Consider the following 17,212-nt stretch of genomic DNA (forward strand, 5'->3'; position numbering starts at 1 on the left):
CAGCCGACAAGCCGTCCGACGGCGACGTGCAAGACGAGGGTTAGATGGAAGACGGCGGCGACGTGGAAGACGAGGGCCGCGGTGTAGACGTCGCCGGCGTAGGTCGACGCGGGACGGATCCGCGGCGACGTTCAGATGCGGCGTCGGATGGGGTTCAGTCAGCGGCGATCGCACAGTTAGAAACTGGGCGTGATCGACGTGCGTGAACGTCGGGCGGGCGAGAAGATCGTGCAGCTGACTTTTTTCCTCTACACGTGCGGCGGTTTTTTTTATTCGTCAAGGTATACGGACGTCGGTCTATACGGTATGATAGGAGGTGGGCATACGTTTCTTCCGTATGACCATTATGCCCTTCTACGTTTTGTTGGGGGGGGGAGGGGGGGGGGGGGTCTACCGAAGCAAGCCCCTCATAACAATTCCTTTCCGATGAGAATATAAGCTGAAACTAGACACATCCTCATCAGGTAAATTGATTCATGTTCTTACTTCATGTCCAGACAGCAAGATGAAATTTAATATTTTGTAGTCTGGAGTTTTGCAGATATTTTTGCTAGCGTATTTGTTGGATCTTGATTTTCATATTTGTCTTACACATGTTAAAGAACCAGATCCAGAACATTGCCAAGGGAAAGCCCAAAGTCTTCTTGTGAAACTAGATTAATTGTACAAGGTTGAATGGGACCAAACATTATACATGATAATCGTTTCTTTGAAGTTTGAAGGTGGCGCGTGACGTCTTTTAAATTATATATTCATTTAATTCAGTTGGAGAGGAATACATTCTATTAAAAATTAACATGATATTTTAGTATGATTGGTCCTTTTGGAGTACACTCATAACACAAAATAATTATTTGGTGGCCTCATACATGTTTGTTGCGCCTACCCTTTGCAGCACAGCAGCGCCAACATGCTTGGCCATGTCTTAATTTCGGTGTCTGAAAGCACAAGATTACATGACTTTCAGATGATCAGAGACACAGTAGGGCCTCTATACTGAAGTTATTATGAGTCAACCTAATATTTTGTTCTGTTTATTGCAAACAGAACCAGAAGCCGAGATGCAAATACGCAATTAAATATAGAATCTTTATGTGGTGTGCACAGGATGAACAACATGAGAGAATGGAGCGGGAATCGGAATCGAATGGAAAACAGAGTTAGCGGCTCAGATCAGCGACATGAACTCCTCAATTTTCCCTATTATATTAGCCCAAGGATGGAGTATCTTTATCCTGCTCTTGCCAGTGGGATACGAAAGGCGCTCTTCCATCCAATTCCTCGACCCGGTCATCCCAAGTACATTGTGAATGGTGCTTGATTGTAGCGAAGCGTCACTGAATAAAATGTATTTACGAGTTATAAATGTTATTACTAATCTTATAGAGTTGGGATGTTATTAAGAGAATTTCAATTTCTCGTGTCTGACAAGTGAAAGATCTTAGTTGGTGCTTTAAGCTTTTCATTGACAAGCAAGTACATCAATATTTTTTTTCCCGTTACAACACACGAGTCTTTTTGCTAGTATATAATCAAATTACGGCAACTATATATATTCCCTTGCTTTAGTCTACAAAGTCCACCGGGTTCATCATCTTCCACAAAGCCTTGAGTTATTATTGGTTTCAAATTCAAAACAAACTCACTCATCATCATTTCTTTTAAGAGTAGTACTACTGATCATATAATACTCCCTCCGGACCTTTTCATCCCGCATATAAGATTTTTTAAAATTAAACTTTATAAAGTTTGATCATATTTATTTTGCAAAAAGAAAGTTTGATCGTATTTATATGGAAAAACATCAGCATCTATACTGTACTAAAGTTATACAGTATGAAAACTAGTAATACCATGACATATCTATTGATATTGATTTCATATTGTAAATGTTGATACTTCTTTTGTAAACTGACTTCAGACAAATGTTATATGCGAAGTAAAAAGGACCCGATGGAGTGCTAAAAGTATTTTAGCATCCACCCTTTGATTTACAACCTGGAATTGCCCATACCGGCAAGTTGAACCATGATGTCGTTAATCATTCCAATCAAAGGGACCATGCAAGTTGCACCGCATCTCCTGGGTTGGAGCGACCGAGCGAGTGACTTGTGATCGGAAGCAACTCACGCAGGAGGAGGGACTTTGGTCCGTTCCCCCGTCTCGACTCTCGACCGAACCCAACCCCGACCCAGCCGGAAAGGCCAGCCAAGCCTAGCCGAACCCTCCCCAGTCCACATTCCCCATTCCCCTCCGAGCTCGCTCGCCATGGCGCCGGTGGATCCGCACTCCTACACCGACGGCGCGCACCCGGTGACCTCCCACGCCGCGCTCGCCTTCTACCTCGACTTCGCCGCCTCCACCATCCACGCCTCCGCGCTCGTCACCCTCTCCGCGCCGCACACCGGGGACCTGCTCCTCGACACGCGCGCCCTCGCCGTCCACTCCGCCGCCACCGCCTCCCCCGACTCCCCCGCCCCCATCCCCTTCTCCCTCGCCGCCGACGACGACCCGGTCCTGGGCACAGCGCTCACGCTCACCCTGCCCCCCGACACCGCCTCCTTCCTCCTCACCTTCTCCACCTCCCCGGCCGCCTCCGCGCTGCAGTGGCTCGCCCCGCCGCAGACCGCCTCGGGCCTCCCCTTCGTCTTCTCCCAGTGCCAGTCCATCCACGCCCGCTCCGTCTTCCCCTGCCACGACACCCCCGCCGCGCGCATCACCTACTCGCTCCTCCTCAACGTCCCCGCGCAGCTCTCCGCCGTCGCCGCCGCGCGCCACGTCGCCCGCCGCGACCCCGTCCCCTCCGACCACAGCGGCGCCTGCGACGACGCGCTATGGTGCGCCCCCGGCCGAATCGTCGAGGAGTTCGAGATGGCGCAGTGCGTGCCGCCTTACCTCTTCGCCTTCGCCGCCGGCGGGATCGGCTCCCGGGATCTCGGCCCCCGGACGCGGGTCTACGCCGAGGGCGGGGACACGCTCCTCGACGACGCCGCCCGGGAGTTCGCCGGGGTCGAGGACATGGTCAAGGTCGGGGAGTCGCTCTTTGGGCCCTATGAGTGGGAGAGATTCGATCTGCTGGTGCTGCCGCCCAGTTTCCCCTACGGCGGCATGGAGAACCCCAGGATGGTGTTCCTCACGCCCACGGTGATCAAAGGGGACGCTGCAGGGGCGCAGGTGGTGGCCCATGAGCTCGCACATAGCTGGACTGGAAACCTCATCACCAACAAAACCAACGAGGACTTCTGGCTAAATGAGGTTATCTTTTTGTCCTCATGTGTGCTTGTTCTTTTATCTTGTGCACGGGTACATCATGAAATGGAATTCGAATTTACTCAAACACCTGTTATTGTCTAATTGAGGGGGGGCAGATTTGTATTGTAGCTACTGATAATTAACTTATCCATCTGTCTTAGGTACATTTTGTACTGTTATGTCTTCGTAAAATACTTGTAACAGTTTAATTTTAGTTGGAATCTCAATCAACTGCGTTACAATTTTATTCAACCAGGACTCATTGTATAGTAGTTTCTCATCTGCTTTGCCCCAAAATTGCGAGTGATATTCACACATTCAACTAGAACTGTCACGGTAATATCTTTTCCGCATACAGGGTTTCACAACATATGCTGAGAGGAGGATTGTCGAGGTGGTTCAAGGTGAGGAGCGGGCGGCCTTAAACAGTGGAATTGGATGGAGAGGGTTGAACAGAATGATGGAGAGGTTTAAGGATAACATGGAGTTTACCAAACTGAAGCCGAAGATGGCTGGGATTGATCCTGATGATGTTTACTCAGAAGTGCCCTATGAGAAAGGCTTCCAGTTCCTTTGGCGCATCGAACGCCAGGTGGGTATAACACAAGATTTGGTTTACACTTATTTGCACCATTCTCTGATGAAATCAGTGAGAATTTGATGACTAACTGTGACTGTGTACTGCGTTATGCCTGTTGATTGTATTAGATTGGCCGACCTGCATTCGATGAATTCCTCAAGAAGTATATTGCCAACTTCAAGTTCCAATCAATAGATACAGAGACATTTCTTGAATTCCTGAAAGCCAATGTACCTGGGATTGAAAATCAAGTTGACCTTCATGAGTGGATCAACGGTACTGGTCTCCCTCCGGATGCCATGGAGCCAGAATCAGCTACCTATAAGAAGATTTGTGTCTTAGCTGCAGAGTTTAAGTCTGGAAAAATTCCAAGTGAAGAGGAGGTGGCAGACTGGAGTGGACAAGAATGGGAGCTTTACTTGGAAAATTTACCCACAGATGTTGAAGCATCACAGGTTTGAATTATTGGCAATACTCTGTTTTGATACTTCATCCAGTTTCGAATACTCTATCTCTTCCTTTATAAAAGTGAAAAACACCATCAGACATGCTTTGTTAATTTGACAATATACAGCAAATGCATCCAAGTCAGTTGTTGAAGCATTTTCTTATGTAAAGAAGAAGTCATAGTATGTTACTTGACCAGTTAGAATAGATTGTTCCTCCTTTGGGACAAGAGATAACCTATTTGTTGTCAAATCATGCAGTCCTGCTGAATGCCAAATAAATAAGATAGTTGTCCATGTGAGAACGGTTGTCCAGATCAAGTCACATGCCTTTTGATTCATCAAGGGAAATCAAATTAGCATCAGATTTTAAATACATTGAAATTAGTGGAAGAAGCATATATTCCTTTGTCTTTTCACTCTGGAATGATATTAGAACCAGATTCTCCTTATTAGTTTTATTTATAATGGGTTGGGTAGACTTGTCAACACAGTTTCTAGCTCGAATATCAGTTATGCTGAGGGTACTTTGGAGAAGTCCCTTACTCATCATATATTTAGTCTATTATGAATGTGATGAAAACTTGGCTTTCTATTATAGAATCGTTGGGTGGCAGCATGAAAAACTACATACTCTCTCCGATCCGAATTAAATGACGCGGACTCTATACAATGTCCATTTTACATTGTACAGAGGTTGCGTCGTAATAGTTTCTCAATTTGTTGATACTGAAGCAGTTGTTTCAAGTCACGGAGGGAGTAGCAAAGTTCCACCCTCTTTAGCTAGGAAACTTCATTTATAGATTACACAGTACCCAATGTGTTCACATGATCATGTGTTTAAGCCTATGTTGGGTTCAATACTTATTGAGTCCATAGCCCCCGTTTGAGCATCTAATTAAAAAGTATGGATAGCTATGGACTTAAGCTACAAAGCAAGATGTAGAAAGTACTGAGACTTTCAGGTGTGTTCAGGCTAGGGAATTCGTTACTCTCTTTCAGAGTATTGTTTTATTTATATGTGGTTTTCAGTTACTGCAAACCGAAGTATTCAGTGTTATAGTGTACTATACTGTTATATAGTCATTCTGTGGACAAGAGCTTGGCTTCCAAACAAATATTGATAGAAGTTACATAACTGATAAGTGACTTAAGATTTAACTGATTTTTATCGCCATTTGTCGTTTCTATCCAGGTTACTGCTCTTGATGAACGGTACAAGCTGTCAGAAAGCCGTGACTACGAGGTCAAAGTCGCATTCCTCCAGCTAGCGATCCCCACGGGCTGCAGGTGTTACTTCAATGAGGTGGAGAAATGCTTGAAGCAGGTGGGAAGGATGAAGTACCTGCGCCCGCTCTACAGCTCGCTGGCACGGTGCTCAGGGGAGGAGGAGAAGATGCTGGCCAAGAGGATCTTCTCGGAGGCCCAAGAGTTCTACCACCCGATAGCCCGCGGTGTCGCAGAGAGCATCCTTTTGAAGCATGGCTAGTTGAGTTGAAGCCACATTTTACCGAGCCTGAAGTAGAGAGAACGGTCTGTGATGCCTATTGACTGTTTGCTCGCTCATTTCTTCCGCATAAATTTATCTCTCCTGGAGCTGACCTTGGAAAAAAAAACTCTGAACTTCCTTCGGTAATGTCTTATGTGAGACTGCATGTGCATAATTTATTCTGACCCTGTAAGGAACTGGAAACTCTGCCTCTTGATAACATTATCCTGTGGTGATACTGTTATGAGCTCTTAATGGTCATCGTCTTTTAAGTCAAATCCTGTGGTGATAATATTAGTCTAGCAATGTACCTGTGCTTTGCTATGGAATGAGGGGAGGATATTATCAGTAGCGTGTTGAGCACCTGTGGTCTTCTTGCTGCAGTTCTAGCGACTGCCAGCTAGTGCCCCAGTGGGGATTGAGCGTCATGGAGGTGATTGAACACGAGGAGTAGGGGGCGGTCATGGAGGTTATGGCAGCCGGTTATGCAAATGGTTTTTGCGTGCTGGTTTGTACCACCTCTGTTTTTAAATATAAGATGTTTTGGCAATTCTGTTTTTAAATATATGATGTTTTGGCAATTCTGTTCTTATAGAGTACTCTCTTTGTAAAGAAATATAAGAGTGTCTAGTCATTACTCTAGTGATCTAAACACTCTTATATTTCTTTACAGATGAAGTATTTAGGAACAGAAGGTGTAGCTTATTGCGCTGCTTGCTATGCAATGACATCAATGGTCTAAAAATGTTTGATGCAACACTTTATATGCAATGACAGCAACGAGTTGGAGGCTGAAAGTGTTTTATGCAATGCTGGTTATGTTTGAAATGATGTGCTACAAGCATGCTGACCACAAGAAATAAAATAAAATAAATACAAGCTAGAGGGGCTGGCAAGCCTTTATGATAGGCAGTTTGTGACCCAGAGTGTGGTCTTCCTGATGTTCCCAAGATAACAACTGCCATATGCCCATACGTTTTGGGGTGTGCAAAGAGATCAGCTAGCAGAGAGAAATATCAATATTCTTCTTCCTCGCCTTGTCCCGCTGCTCCCTGGCCTCCCTCTCCTTCCTCGCCTCGTCGAATCTGTATCCCAGTATTCCCTTCCCCGTCACGTTGTACTTGTATGTGACCATCATGGTGAGGGCGATGCAGCCAAACAGCAGCTCAGGCCCTTTCCTGTAAAGCCACCATCAACAGATCAGATATATTAATTGCAAACCTCAACCACAATCTCGATAATAAATGAATTTATCAACAATTTTTTGAGGAATAATTATGAAGAAATGAGCAATGAGAAGAGGTTGAAAATGGCAAAAGCATCAAATAAGGATGATGTATGTACAAGGTTTCATAGAAAGATGCTATTGCTCTCTTGATGTTATCAGCCGTCCAGGATCCATGCGTACCATAGGAGGACATCTTCCTCTATAAATCGGAGTAGCTGAATACGCCTCAGCGAAATGAACCAAAAAAAGAGTTCCGTCGCCTGGACTTGGTGGTGGCGGCGTCGGCCATGGGGTCGATGCAGGGGAAGTAGTCGAAGCAGAGGCGGATGGAGACGGGAGCAGTCACGCCGAGACGCTCCCAAAAACCTTATTGCCGTTCTCCAGGGTAGGATCTCGAACGACAGGCTTTCGGAGGCACCTGCTCTCCCGACCAACCGTGCATGCTATCGTCGGGATGGGATCGCTGGAAGCAACACAAAGAGAGGAACTCTAGATGACGACTAGGGTTTTGCAGGAGAGAGTGAGTGAGTTAGGGTTCACTCTACAGGCCAGTGCCTCCTTATATAGGCTATCAGGTAGATGGGCCTGAGCTTAGCCCCATGAACGAGTCCACGAACAGCCCACGGTCCAACGTCTCGGACAGTGGCACTTCAGTTAGTGACTCGTTAATTAATACACAATTAATTAACCATTCTTGACCGGCAAAAATAAGGCTTGGCTCATACCCACAACCCACACGCGTGTCATGACGAGGCAAGGCTGGAGGCGGCGGAGAAGGAGCGCACATATACAACTCCTCTTCCCAAGATCCCAATGGCATGTGGTAGAACAAACCTTATAATGGGGGTCTCACTCTTACTATTGCAGCGGTATGGTACTAAACTTCTCACCACTTGCCATGCACCTAAATGAGCCTTAGGGATTAACCGGGGATTATTGTCTTATATGGGCCAAAGCCCATCTATAATCCAACAACCCCCACCGGATCTCAAGGCACATAAGTTTGTCAACTGTTTCAAACAATGTTTGATATACCAGAATTTTTAGTGAAGACTGCTAAGTTGAATTTTTATCTAGAGCAACAGGATTAGACTTCTTCACAACTAAATAATGGACTATACCTTGAATTGTCAGTTTAGCGTGCAGAAGTTTCGCCATTGTCAGCTGATACGTGGTTGCCGAAGGCTAATCCTCACGGGTGGAGCTTATTATAGTCATACTCCTTGCATTCTCATGAGCTTCCTAGAGATTATCCAATCTCATAGACTGTGACTAGCAGTCGGACTCACACATGTGTGTTCCTCCAAAGAATGCTATGTAGGATAGCATCTAGCTTACACAAGCTATGGGACACATTAAGACAAAAGTCAGCTTGCCTTACAAATTACGAGAGTATTGCATCTCCAACGAAGTGGGTTAGTAAGGATACTCTCCTCAGTTGACCGTGGGGTTGTATTTTCGAGTCCTAATTCACGGAATCTCCGATCACATATGTTGGTTTACCCCCATGGCAACTTACGTGGGTCTTTTGCCCATCTCCCTCAATGCATTTTCTATCACAACCGTGATAGCCCTTTCGTGAAGAGATCAGCTAGATTCTTAGCCGTTTGGATGTAATCCAATGCTATAACTCCAGAGATTCTAGAATGTCGGACGAATTTTAATCTTCTTCTTATGTGCTTTGTGGATTGCATATTGTCATTTAAGCTCTTAGCCTTGGCAATCACCGTTTTATTATCACAGTTCATAAGGATGGCCGGGACTGGCTTATCAGCCACTGGCAAATCCATCAAGAGCTCCCGACACCATTCTACTTCGACGCATAATGTGTCTAATGTTATGAGTTATGATTCCATGGTTGGTCCCGTTTTGATCGTCTGCTTACATGCCTTCCAGAAAACGGCAGCACAACCAATATTCAATAAGAAAGATCTGCATTCTGGACTGTAATAGCCAACAAGAAATCGAATCCGTGGCCTAAAGACATTCTTCATGGCCTTAAAACTAACTTTCAATATTCAATAAAAATCAAAACCGTAGCAACGCAGATGCACATTTGATAGTGAAAGTACCTTCCTACACCCGAGCTCAAATGCTCCTGGTGTGAATAGTAAAATAAAAAAAATTCAAAGAATTTTGATTTTTTTCGTGGCATACTTTAAGAAATGTTTGTTGTGCATGCAAAATTTCATCACGAAATCACATTGGTAGAAGTCATGACAAAAAAAAAACAAAGCTCCAAAATGCGTTCAAAAGTAATATTTTCAGAGCATTGATTTTATTTTTTTTACCAATTTTGTATGCACAACAAACATTTCATAAGTATGTCACAATTTTTTTAAAGAATTTTTAGAATTTTTTCTATTTTAAAATTTTACTTCACACCAGGAGCATTTGTGTGCAGGTGTAGAAACTCCACGTCCATTTGATAGTAGTTATATAAGTGAAAATGGTGGATTAGTTCGTCTGATTAGAGCCATATCTTTGCTTTATTTTTCATGCAGAAACACTTTCGAAAAGCACATAAGCGCTCTTAGATTATATAACACATTTCTTTCTTTTCACAATAATTCTTGCCAACATGTAGCTTTGAAAGGTATGCAGTACTTGATGTGGACTTTTTTCTTTAAGAAATCTACTTGATGTAGAGTGATGAGAACACTTGTGCAGTAAACGACGATGACCCAAGACCAATAGCTTAGTGAGTCTTCCAGCGTGTAATATGATCCAAGACCCACGACAGAATTAATTAACCATTCTTGATCGGTAAAAATAAGACTCGGCTCGCTTCCGTCATCCGCGGCCCGCGCACATCATGATGAGGCGAGGCAGACGGCGGAGGAGGAGGAGTGCGCGTGTACAATTCCTCTTCTCCATCTTCTAATGACATGTGATAGAGTAACCTTTATAAAAAGATCTCACTCTTACTATTGTAGCAGTATGATACTAAATTTCCCACCACTTGTCATGCACCTAAATGGGCCTTAGAGATTAATCAGGAATTATTGTCTTATATAGGCCAAAGCGCACCTATAATCCAACAATACCCTACTAGATCTCGAGGCACATAGTTTGTCAACCGTTCCAAACAATATTTGATATATCAGAATTTTCAGTAGAGACTATTAAGTTGAACTTTTACCTAGAGCAACAGGATTACACTTCTTCAATAGACCATGCCTTGAATTGTCAGTTTAGTGTGCTAAAGTTTCGCCTGTTGTCAGCTGATACGTGGTTGCCGAAGGCTAAACCCTATGGGTGAAGCTTATTAATCCTACCCCTTATCTTCTCATGAGCTTTCTAAAGATTACCCAATCTCATAGACTGTGTGACCAGTAGTCGGGCTCATATAGGTGTGTTCCTTCAAAGAATGCTCTGTAGAATAGTATCTTACTTACACAACTTTTGAAACACATTAAGACAAAAGTCGGCTGCCTTACAGATTAAGAGAGTATTGGAGTGTGTTAGTAAGGATACTCTCCTCAGTTGACCGTTGAATTATTTTCCCAGGTCCTAATTCACGAGATCTCCGATCACGTAGGTTGGGTTACCCCATGGCTACTTACGTGGGTCTCATGCCCATCCCCCTCGATGCATTTTCTATCACAATCCGTGATAGCCCTTTCATGAAGGGATCCGCCAGATTCTTAGCCGTTTGGATGTAATCCAATGCTATAACTCCGGAGTTTCTAGAATGCAAGACGAATTTTAATCTTCTTCTTACGTGCTTTGTGGATTGCATGTTGTCCTTTGAACTCTTAGTATTGACAATCACGGTTTGATTATCACAGTTCATAAGTATAACCAGGACTGACTTATCAACCACTGGCAAATCCATCAAGAGCTCTCGAAGCCATTCTGTTTCGACGCATGATGTGTCTAATGTTGTGAGTTCTGCTTTCATAGTCGATCCCATTAAGATCGCCTGCTTGCAAGACTTCCAAAAAACAGCAGCACGACCAATATTCAATAAGAAAGATCTGCATTCTGGACGGTAATATCCGACAAGAAATTGAATCCGTGGCCTAAAGATACTCTTCCTGGCCTTAAAACTAACTTTGATATTCAATACGAATCAAAACCGTAGCAACGCAGAGGCACATTTGAAAGTAGTTATATATAAGTGAAAATGGTGGATTAGTTCGTCTACTTAGAGCCATGGCTTTGCTTTAATTTTCATCTAGAAATACTTTGGAAAAGCTCATAAGCGCTCTTAGATTTTATTTTTCTTTTTTGCAGTTTCTGCAATGATGGTCTGATCCCTAGCACCTAATACAAAACTATGGCGAAGCAATAAATTATAAAACACATTTCTTTCTTTCCACAATAATTCTTGCCGACATCTTTGAAAGGTATGCAGTACTTGATGTGGATTTCTTTAGGAATCTACTTGATGTAGAGTGATGAGAACACTTGTGCAGTATACGACGAGGACCCAAGACCCATAGCTACTGAGTCCTTCTAGCGTGTAAATAGTGTGGTCTGTAAATATTCCTCGTCTTTCATGACCCAAGACCCATGACAGCAGTGGTCAGCAGTAGCGATCTAATATTTGAGAGGAATGGAGACCAGTCAGCAGCAGAAAGTATCTCCGAGCAAGCGTGTGGTAAGTAGAATACCAGTGACGCGCCTATAAATTAAGAACAATGGTGAACGGGAAGAATCAAACACTCCATACTCCAAACTTGTAAACATATACGTATATGCTTTGTTGGTCTCGTCTCTGCCCTGCAGCCGAAGGCGTAGCTCTTATTCCTGCCAGGAAAGAAAAGGAAATCCCCCAGGTGATTCACCCAGAACAATCCATGAATTCATGAATATCTGCTAGCATATATTATGTCATTTATTAACCATCTAAAAATTTCTCCTTTCGCATATATTACATACTGAGGATCGATCTAATTCGACCAGCGCACGTACCACTAGCTGCCCAGCTATGAAGGTTACTGCTAAGACCCGACAGTTGCTTCTCTTGGTGTTGGTGGCTTGCACTGCACATGCCGCCATCTGCAGCTCCTCCTCCTTGCATGGAAACGAGACAGATCGACTATCACTGCTGGGATTCAAAAATGCAATCAGTCTCGATCCGCAGCAAGTCTTCATGTCCTGGAATGATAGCACACACTTCTGCAACTGGGAAGGTGTCTTGTGCAGGACAAAGAAGACTCTACCACATCGTGTCACTTCTCTAAACCTTACAAGCCGAGGTTTGGTAGGAGTAGGACACATCTCTCCTACACTTGGGAACCTTTCATTCTTGCACTCTCTAGCCCTGACGGAAAACTCACTTACCGGGGAGATTCCACCCTCCCTTGGTCACTTGCGCCGCCTCCAAACCTTGCACTTGGAAAATAACACACTGCAAGGTAGGATACCGAGTTTTGCAAACTGCTCGAAGCTCAAGGATCTGCGTTTTTCATTTAACAATCTAGTTGGCCAATTTCCTGCTGATTTGCCTCCTCGCCTTCAGCTGTTAAAACTTCCAGCTAATAACCTCACTGGCACCATCCCAGCTTCTCTTGCCAATATCACAACACTAAAAGTGATTTCCTTTGCATATAATCACTTCAAGGGAAATATCCCAAGTGAGTTTGCAGACTTGTCCAGCTTGCAGACCCTGTATGTTGGTATCAATCAGCTCACAGGTAGGTTTCCCCAAGCCATCTTGAATCTTTCTACACTTGTCGGCCTTTCCCTTGCTCTCAATGGTCTAAGTGGGGAGGTACCACCAAATTTATGTTCCTCACTTCCCAATCTCCAGATACTTCAATTGGGAGCCAACTTGTTTCGAGGGCACATTCCTAGTTCACTTGCTAATGCTTCCAATCTAATCTTCATTGATTTGAGCCGAAACCACTTCACCGGATCGGTGCCCAAGATTGGCAAACTTACCAACCTCGCACATTTGAATCTTGAAAGAAATCAACTCCAAGCACATAGCAGGGAAGATTGGGAGTTTTTGGACAGCTTAGGCAACTGTACGGAGCTACAAGTGTTCGGGATGGGTTGGAATCGTCTATCAGGGCAGGTACCAAGTTCATTAGGCAACCTTTCGAGTCAAATCCAACGTCTATACTTGAATGAAAATCAACTATAGGGAGGTTTTCCTCCCGGCATAGAAAACCATCGCAACCTGTTTGTTTTAGCATTGGAGGGGAATCATTTTACAGGTGTGCTTCCTGAGTGGATTGGAATTCTCAAACCTTTGGAACAAGTTCGTTTGAACACAAACTTCTTTACAGGGATCATTCCATCATCCTTGTCCAACTTGTCTCAATTGGGATTGCTCACTATATTCTCGAACCAGTTAACTGGCCATATACCACCAAGTTTTGGAAACTTTCCAATGCTTCAATATTTGGACATTTCCAGCAACAATCTTGATGGTAAGATTCCAATGGAGATCTTCAAAATACCAGCAATAAATATAATTAATGTATCTTTCAATAACCTCCACGGACAACTTCCTACAAGCATTGGGAATGCTAAACAACTCATAAATTTTGCGTCTTCATCAAACAAGCTATCCGGAGATATTCCAAACAGTCTGGGTGATTGTGAAAGTTTAGAATACATTGAATTAGACTCAAATATTTTTATTGGAAGCATTCCCACTTCATTAGGCCACATAACACCAGCCTCAAAGTTTTGAACTGTTCCACGAATAACTTAACTGGGCCAATACCAATAACTCTTGGCAACCTACAATATCTTGAGAAAATAGATTTGTCATTCAACAATCTTAAAGGTGAGGTTCCAACAAAAGGTATCTTCCGTAATGCTACTGTTGTGTGGATTGATGGAAAGAAGGGTCTTTGTGGTGGGGCACTGGAGTTACACATGCCAGCATGTTCTGTTATGCCTTCAAGTTCAACTAGACACAAGAAATATTTAGTGCTCGAAGGAGTTATACTAACAGCCAGTATGGTGTCACTTGCTATTGTCATATTTGGCTTAATTCTCTGGAGAGGAAAACACAAGAGAGAATCTATATCTTTGCCTTCATTTTCTACAACATTTCCCAAAGTTCCTTTCAATGATCTAGCGAGAGCAACACAAGGATTTTCAACATCCAACTTAATTGGCAACGGGAGGTATAGTTCTGTATACCAAGGAAAACTATTTGAAGAAGAAAATGAGGTTGCAGTAAAAGTCTTCAACCTCGAGACAAGAGGAGCACAAAAGAGCTTTTTTGCGGAATGTAATGCATTGAAAAATCTTCGGCACCGTAATCTGGTCCCAATTCGAACTGCATGCTCAAGTATTTATTCTAATGGTATTGATTTCAAGGCCCTAGTGTATGAGTTCATGCCACGAGGAGACTTACATAAACTACTATATTCAACTAGAGACTCTGAAGGATCTTCAAAGTTGAACCTTCTTACAATGACTCAAAGGATGAGCATTATGGTGGATGTAGCAGATGCAATGGAGTACCTACACCATAACAATCAAGGAACAATGGTTCATTGTGATCTGAAGCCTAGCAACATTCTTTTGGATGACAATATGACAGCTCATGTTGGAGACTTTGGCTTGGCAAGATTCAAAGTTGGTTCCACGGTGTTATCTCTTGGTAACCCAAACTCTTCTTCGGTTGGACTAATGGGGACGATCGGATACGCTGCTCCAGGTAACAGCCTTATTATATCTTGTGTTGATCTACATTTGTCTTAACGAGTGAAAGAGAAATTAACTCCTCTTTTTATCCATTCCATTTGTAGAATATGCAAGTGGTGGTCAAGTTTCAACCGCCGCAGATGTTTCCAGCTTTGGTGTTGTCCTCCTCGAGATATTCCTTGGGAGAAGGCCAACTGATGACATGTTTAAGGATGGACTGAGTATTGTGAAGTTTACAGAGACCAGTTTACCTGATAGAGTAATTGAGATTATCGATCCTCAACTGATACAAGAGTTGGAGCTTTGTCATGATACTCCAATTGGTTTGAATGGAAAAGGTGTATGCTCTCTGCTATGTATGCTAAACATTGGTCTTTGCTGCACCAAGACATCTCCGGGTATTCGCATCAACATGCAAGAGGTGGCTGCCAAGCTACATGGCATCAGAGATGCATATATCATAGAGAACTGAAGTAGCACTTTCGTTGCTTATGTAGCATTAGCTATCTTAACAAGTACATTTTTGTAAGATTGGCGCTTGTTGCACAGCCTATATGTTAGGAGCGGATTTACGAATTTCAAACCTTGTGTTTTGTTACTACATCAGCCAATCGTTGTAAATCTCTAACGTTTGTAACCTATCCCGATATAGTGAAATTCGTTGGCTGGAGCCCGTGGTTTTTTCCCTTCTCATTGGAGGGGTTTTCCACGCTAAATTTCTTGTGTCCACACTGTGTTGATTTGATCTTCTTCGTGTTCTTGCATGTCGTATTTTTAACATCTTTGTTTTGGAAGCAAAATCATCGCCATCCTTAAACAGAGTGAACAAAGACATATCATCTATACCTACCACCTCGTTCATCATCTTCATGTATGATTGTTGACTATATTATTATAATTACAAAAGTAATGAACAATACAAATTTTCATGTAAAATTATGATTGCGTATTGTACAAATTAAACAAACGAAAACCAATTTTTTACCTTTCCTTCGTTTCATCATATGCCTCATTGGCATTGTACATGTGGAAGTCGTCATCGTCCTCAGGGAAGGCCAACAGCATCTGCAGGGGCAGACCCAGGACAAAAACGTCCCGGTGCTCGCATGTACGCCATATACGGGTAGATACCAAGCAACAATGTATGTAAAAGTAACATACTCAACAATTTAAAAGTTTAGTAATAAAAATGCTTACCAAAAGCAAGTGTTCGACATGAAAACTTGTTCATATGTCGAGGCATTAATTTGCGTGTGTGATGGGGCATCACCTAGTTCATGAGGCAAAGCGTGCAAAGGATAGAGCTATATTGACTGTTTGCTTGCTCATTTCTTCCACATAAAATTATCTCTCTCCTGGAGCTGACCTTGGATAAAACTCAGAACTTCCTTCGGTGATGCTTATGTGAGACTGCATGTGCGTAATTTATTCTGACCCTGTAAGGAACTGGAAACTCTGCCTCTTGATGACATTATCATGTGGTGATCCTACTATGAGCTCTAAATGGTCATCGTCTTTTAAGTCAAATCTGGCTTATATATATTAGACTTGCAATGTGCATGTGCTTTGGTATGGAACGAGAGGAGGATATTATCAGTAGTGTGTTGAGCACTTGTGGTCTTCTTGACGCGGTTCTAGCGACTGCGAGCTAGTGCCCCATTGGGGATCGAGTGTCATGGTCTCATGGAGGTGATTGAACAAGAGGAGTAGGGAGTGGTCATGGAGGTGATTGAACACGAGGAGTAGGAGTAGGTAATTGAATTTCAAACCCATCTTAACCGAGATTGGAAAACAAAAGCGGCAGGAGGAGAGGGATTGGGTGAGAAGAGATGGCAGCTGGTTATGCAAATGGTTTCAAACAAGTATTTTGGAACGGAGGTAGTAGCTTATTGCGCTGCTTGCTATGCAATGACTTGACATGAATGGTCTGAAAATGCTTGATGCAATGCTATATGTCTGAAAATGCTCGACACAATGACAGCAACGAGTTGGAGTCTGAAAGTGTTTTATGCGATGCTGGTTATGTTGGAAATGATGTGCTACAAGCATGCTGACCGCAGTAAATAAATAAATAAAATAGAAAGTACACACAGAAGCTAAAAGGGCTGTCAAGCCTTATGAAAAGCAGTTCTGACAGAGTGTGGCCTTCTTCCTGATGTTCCCAAGATAATAACTGCCACATACCCATATGTTTGGGTGTGTGTGCAAAGAGATCAGTAGAGAGAAATATCAATATTGTTCTTCCTCGCCTCCTCCCGCCGCTCCCTGGCCTCCCGCTCCTTCCTCGCCTCGTCGAATCTGTATCCCATTATTCCCTTCCCTGTCACGTTGTACTTGTATGTGACCATCATGGTAAGGGCGATGCAGCCAAACAGCAGCTCAGGCCCTCTCCTGTAATAAAGCCACCATCAGCAGATCAGATATGTTGCAAACCTCAGCAACAATTCAGAAAATAAATGAATTTATGAACAGTTTGTTTGGGAATAATTATGAAGAAATGAGCAACGAGAAGAGGTTGAAAATGGCAAAATCATCAAATAAGGATGATGTATGCAGTACCAGTTTTCGTAAAAAGATTCTATTGCTCTCTTGATGTT

General features: G+C 43.3%; 1 protein-coding gene and 1 pseudogene across 2 annotated transcripts; both read left to right on the forward strand.

The window, feature by feature from the left end:
* Positions 1-2,164: 2,164 nt before the first annotated feature.
* LOC125511142 (peptidase M1 family protein) lies at positions 2,165-6,045 on the forward strand. Its single transcript, XM_048676436.2, has 4 exons — positions 2,165-3,255; positions 3,611-3,844; positions 3,961-4,287; positions 5,474-6,045. Exons 1-4 carry the CDS (start codon positions 2,269-2,271, stop codon positions 5,765-5,767), a joined length of 1,842 nt encoding a protein of 613 aa, XP_048532393.1. The 5' UTR covers positions 2,165-2,268; the 3' UTR covers positions 5,768-6,045.
* A 5,749-nt stretch (positions 6,046-11,794) lies between these two features.
* On the forward strand, positions 11,795-15,280 carry LOC125511143 (uncharacterized; annotated as a pseudogene). Its single transcript, XR_015603663.1, has 2 exons — positions 11,795-14,628; positions 14,720-15,280. The product of XR_015603663.1 is annotated as an uncharacterized LOC125511143 (transcript).
* Positions 15,281-17,212: the final 1,932 nt, after the last annotated feature.

The sequence above is a fragment of the Triticum urartu genome, chromosome 5A (assembly GCF_056163025.1).
Source record: "Triticum urartu cultivar PI428250 chromosome 5A, HENAU_Tu73, whole genome shotgun sequence".
Lineage (NCBI taxonomy): Eukaryota > Viridiplantae > Streptophyta > Magnoliopsida > Poales > Poaceae > Triticum > Triticum urartu.

Bases quoted from the DNA above. Each gene is read 5' to 3' on its own strand.
- LOC125511142 (XM_048676436.2), top strand. From the start codon at position 2,269: ATGGCGCCGGTGGATCCGCACTCCTACACCGACGGCGCGCACCCGGTG. The intron at 3,256-3,610 runs GTTATCTTTTTG...TTCCGCATACAG, and splicing joins AGGACTTCTGGCTAAATGAG to GGTTTCACAACATATGCTGA. The intron at 4,288-5,473 runs GTTTGAATTATT...GTTTCTATCCAG, and splicing joins CAGATGTTGAAGCATCACAG to GTTACTGCTCTTGATGAACG.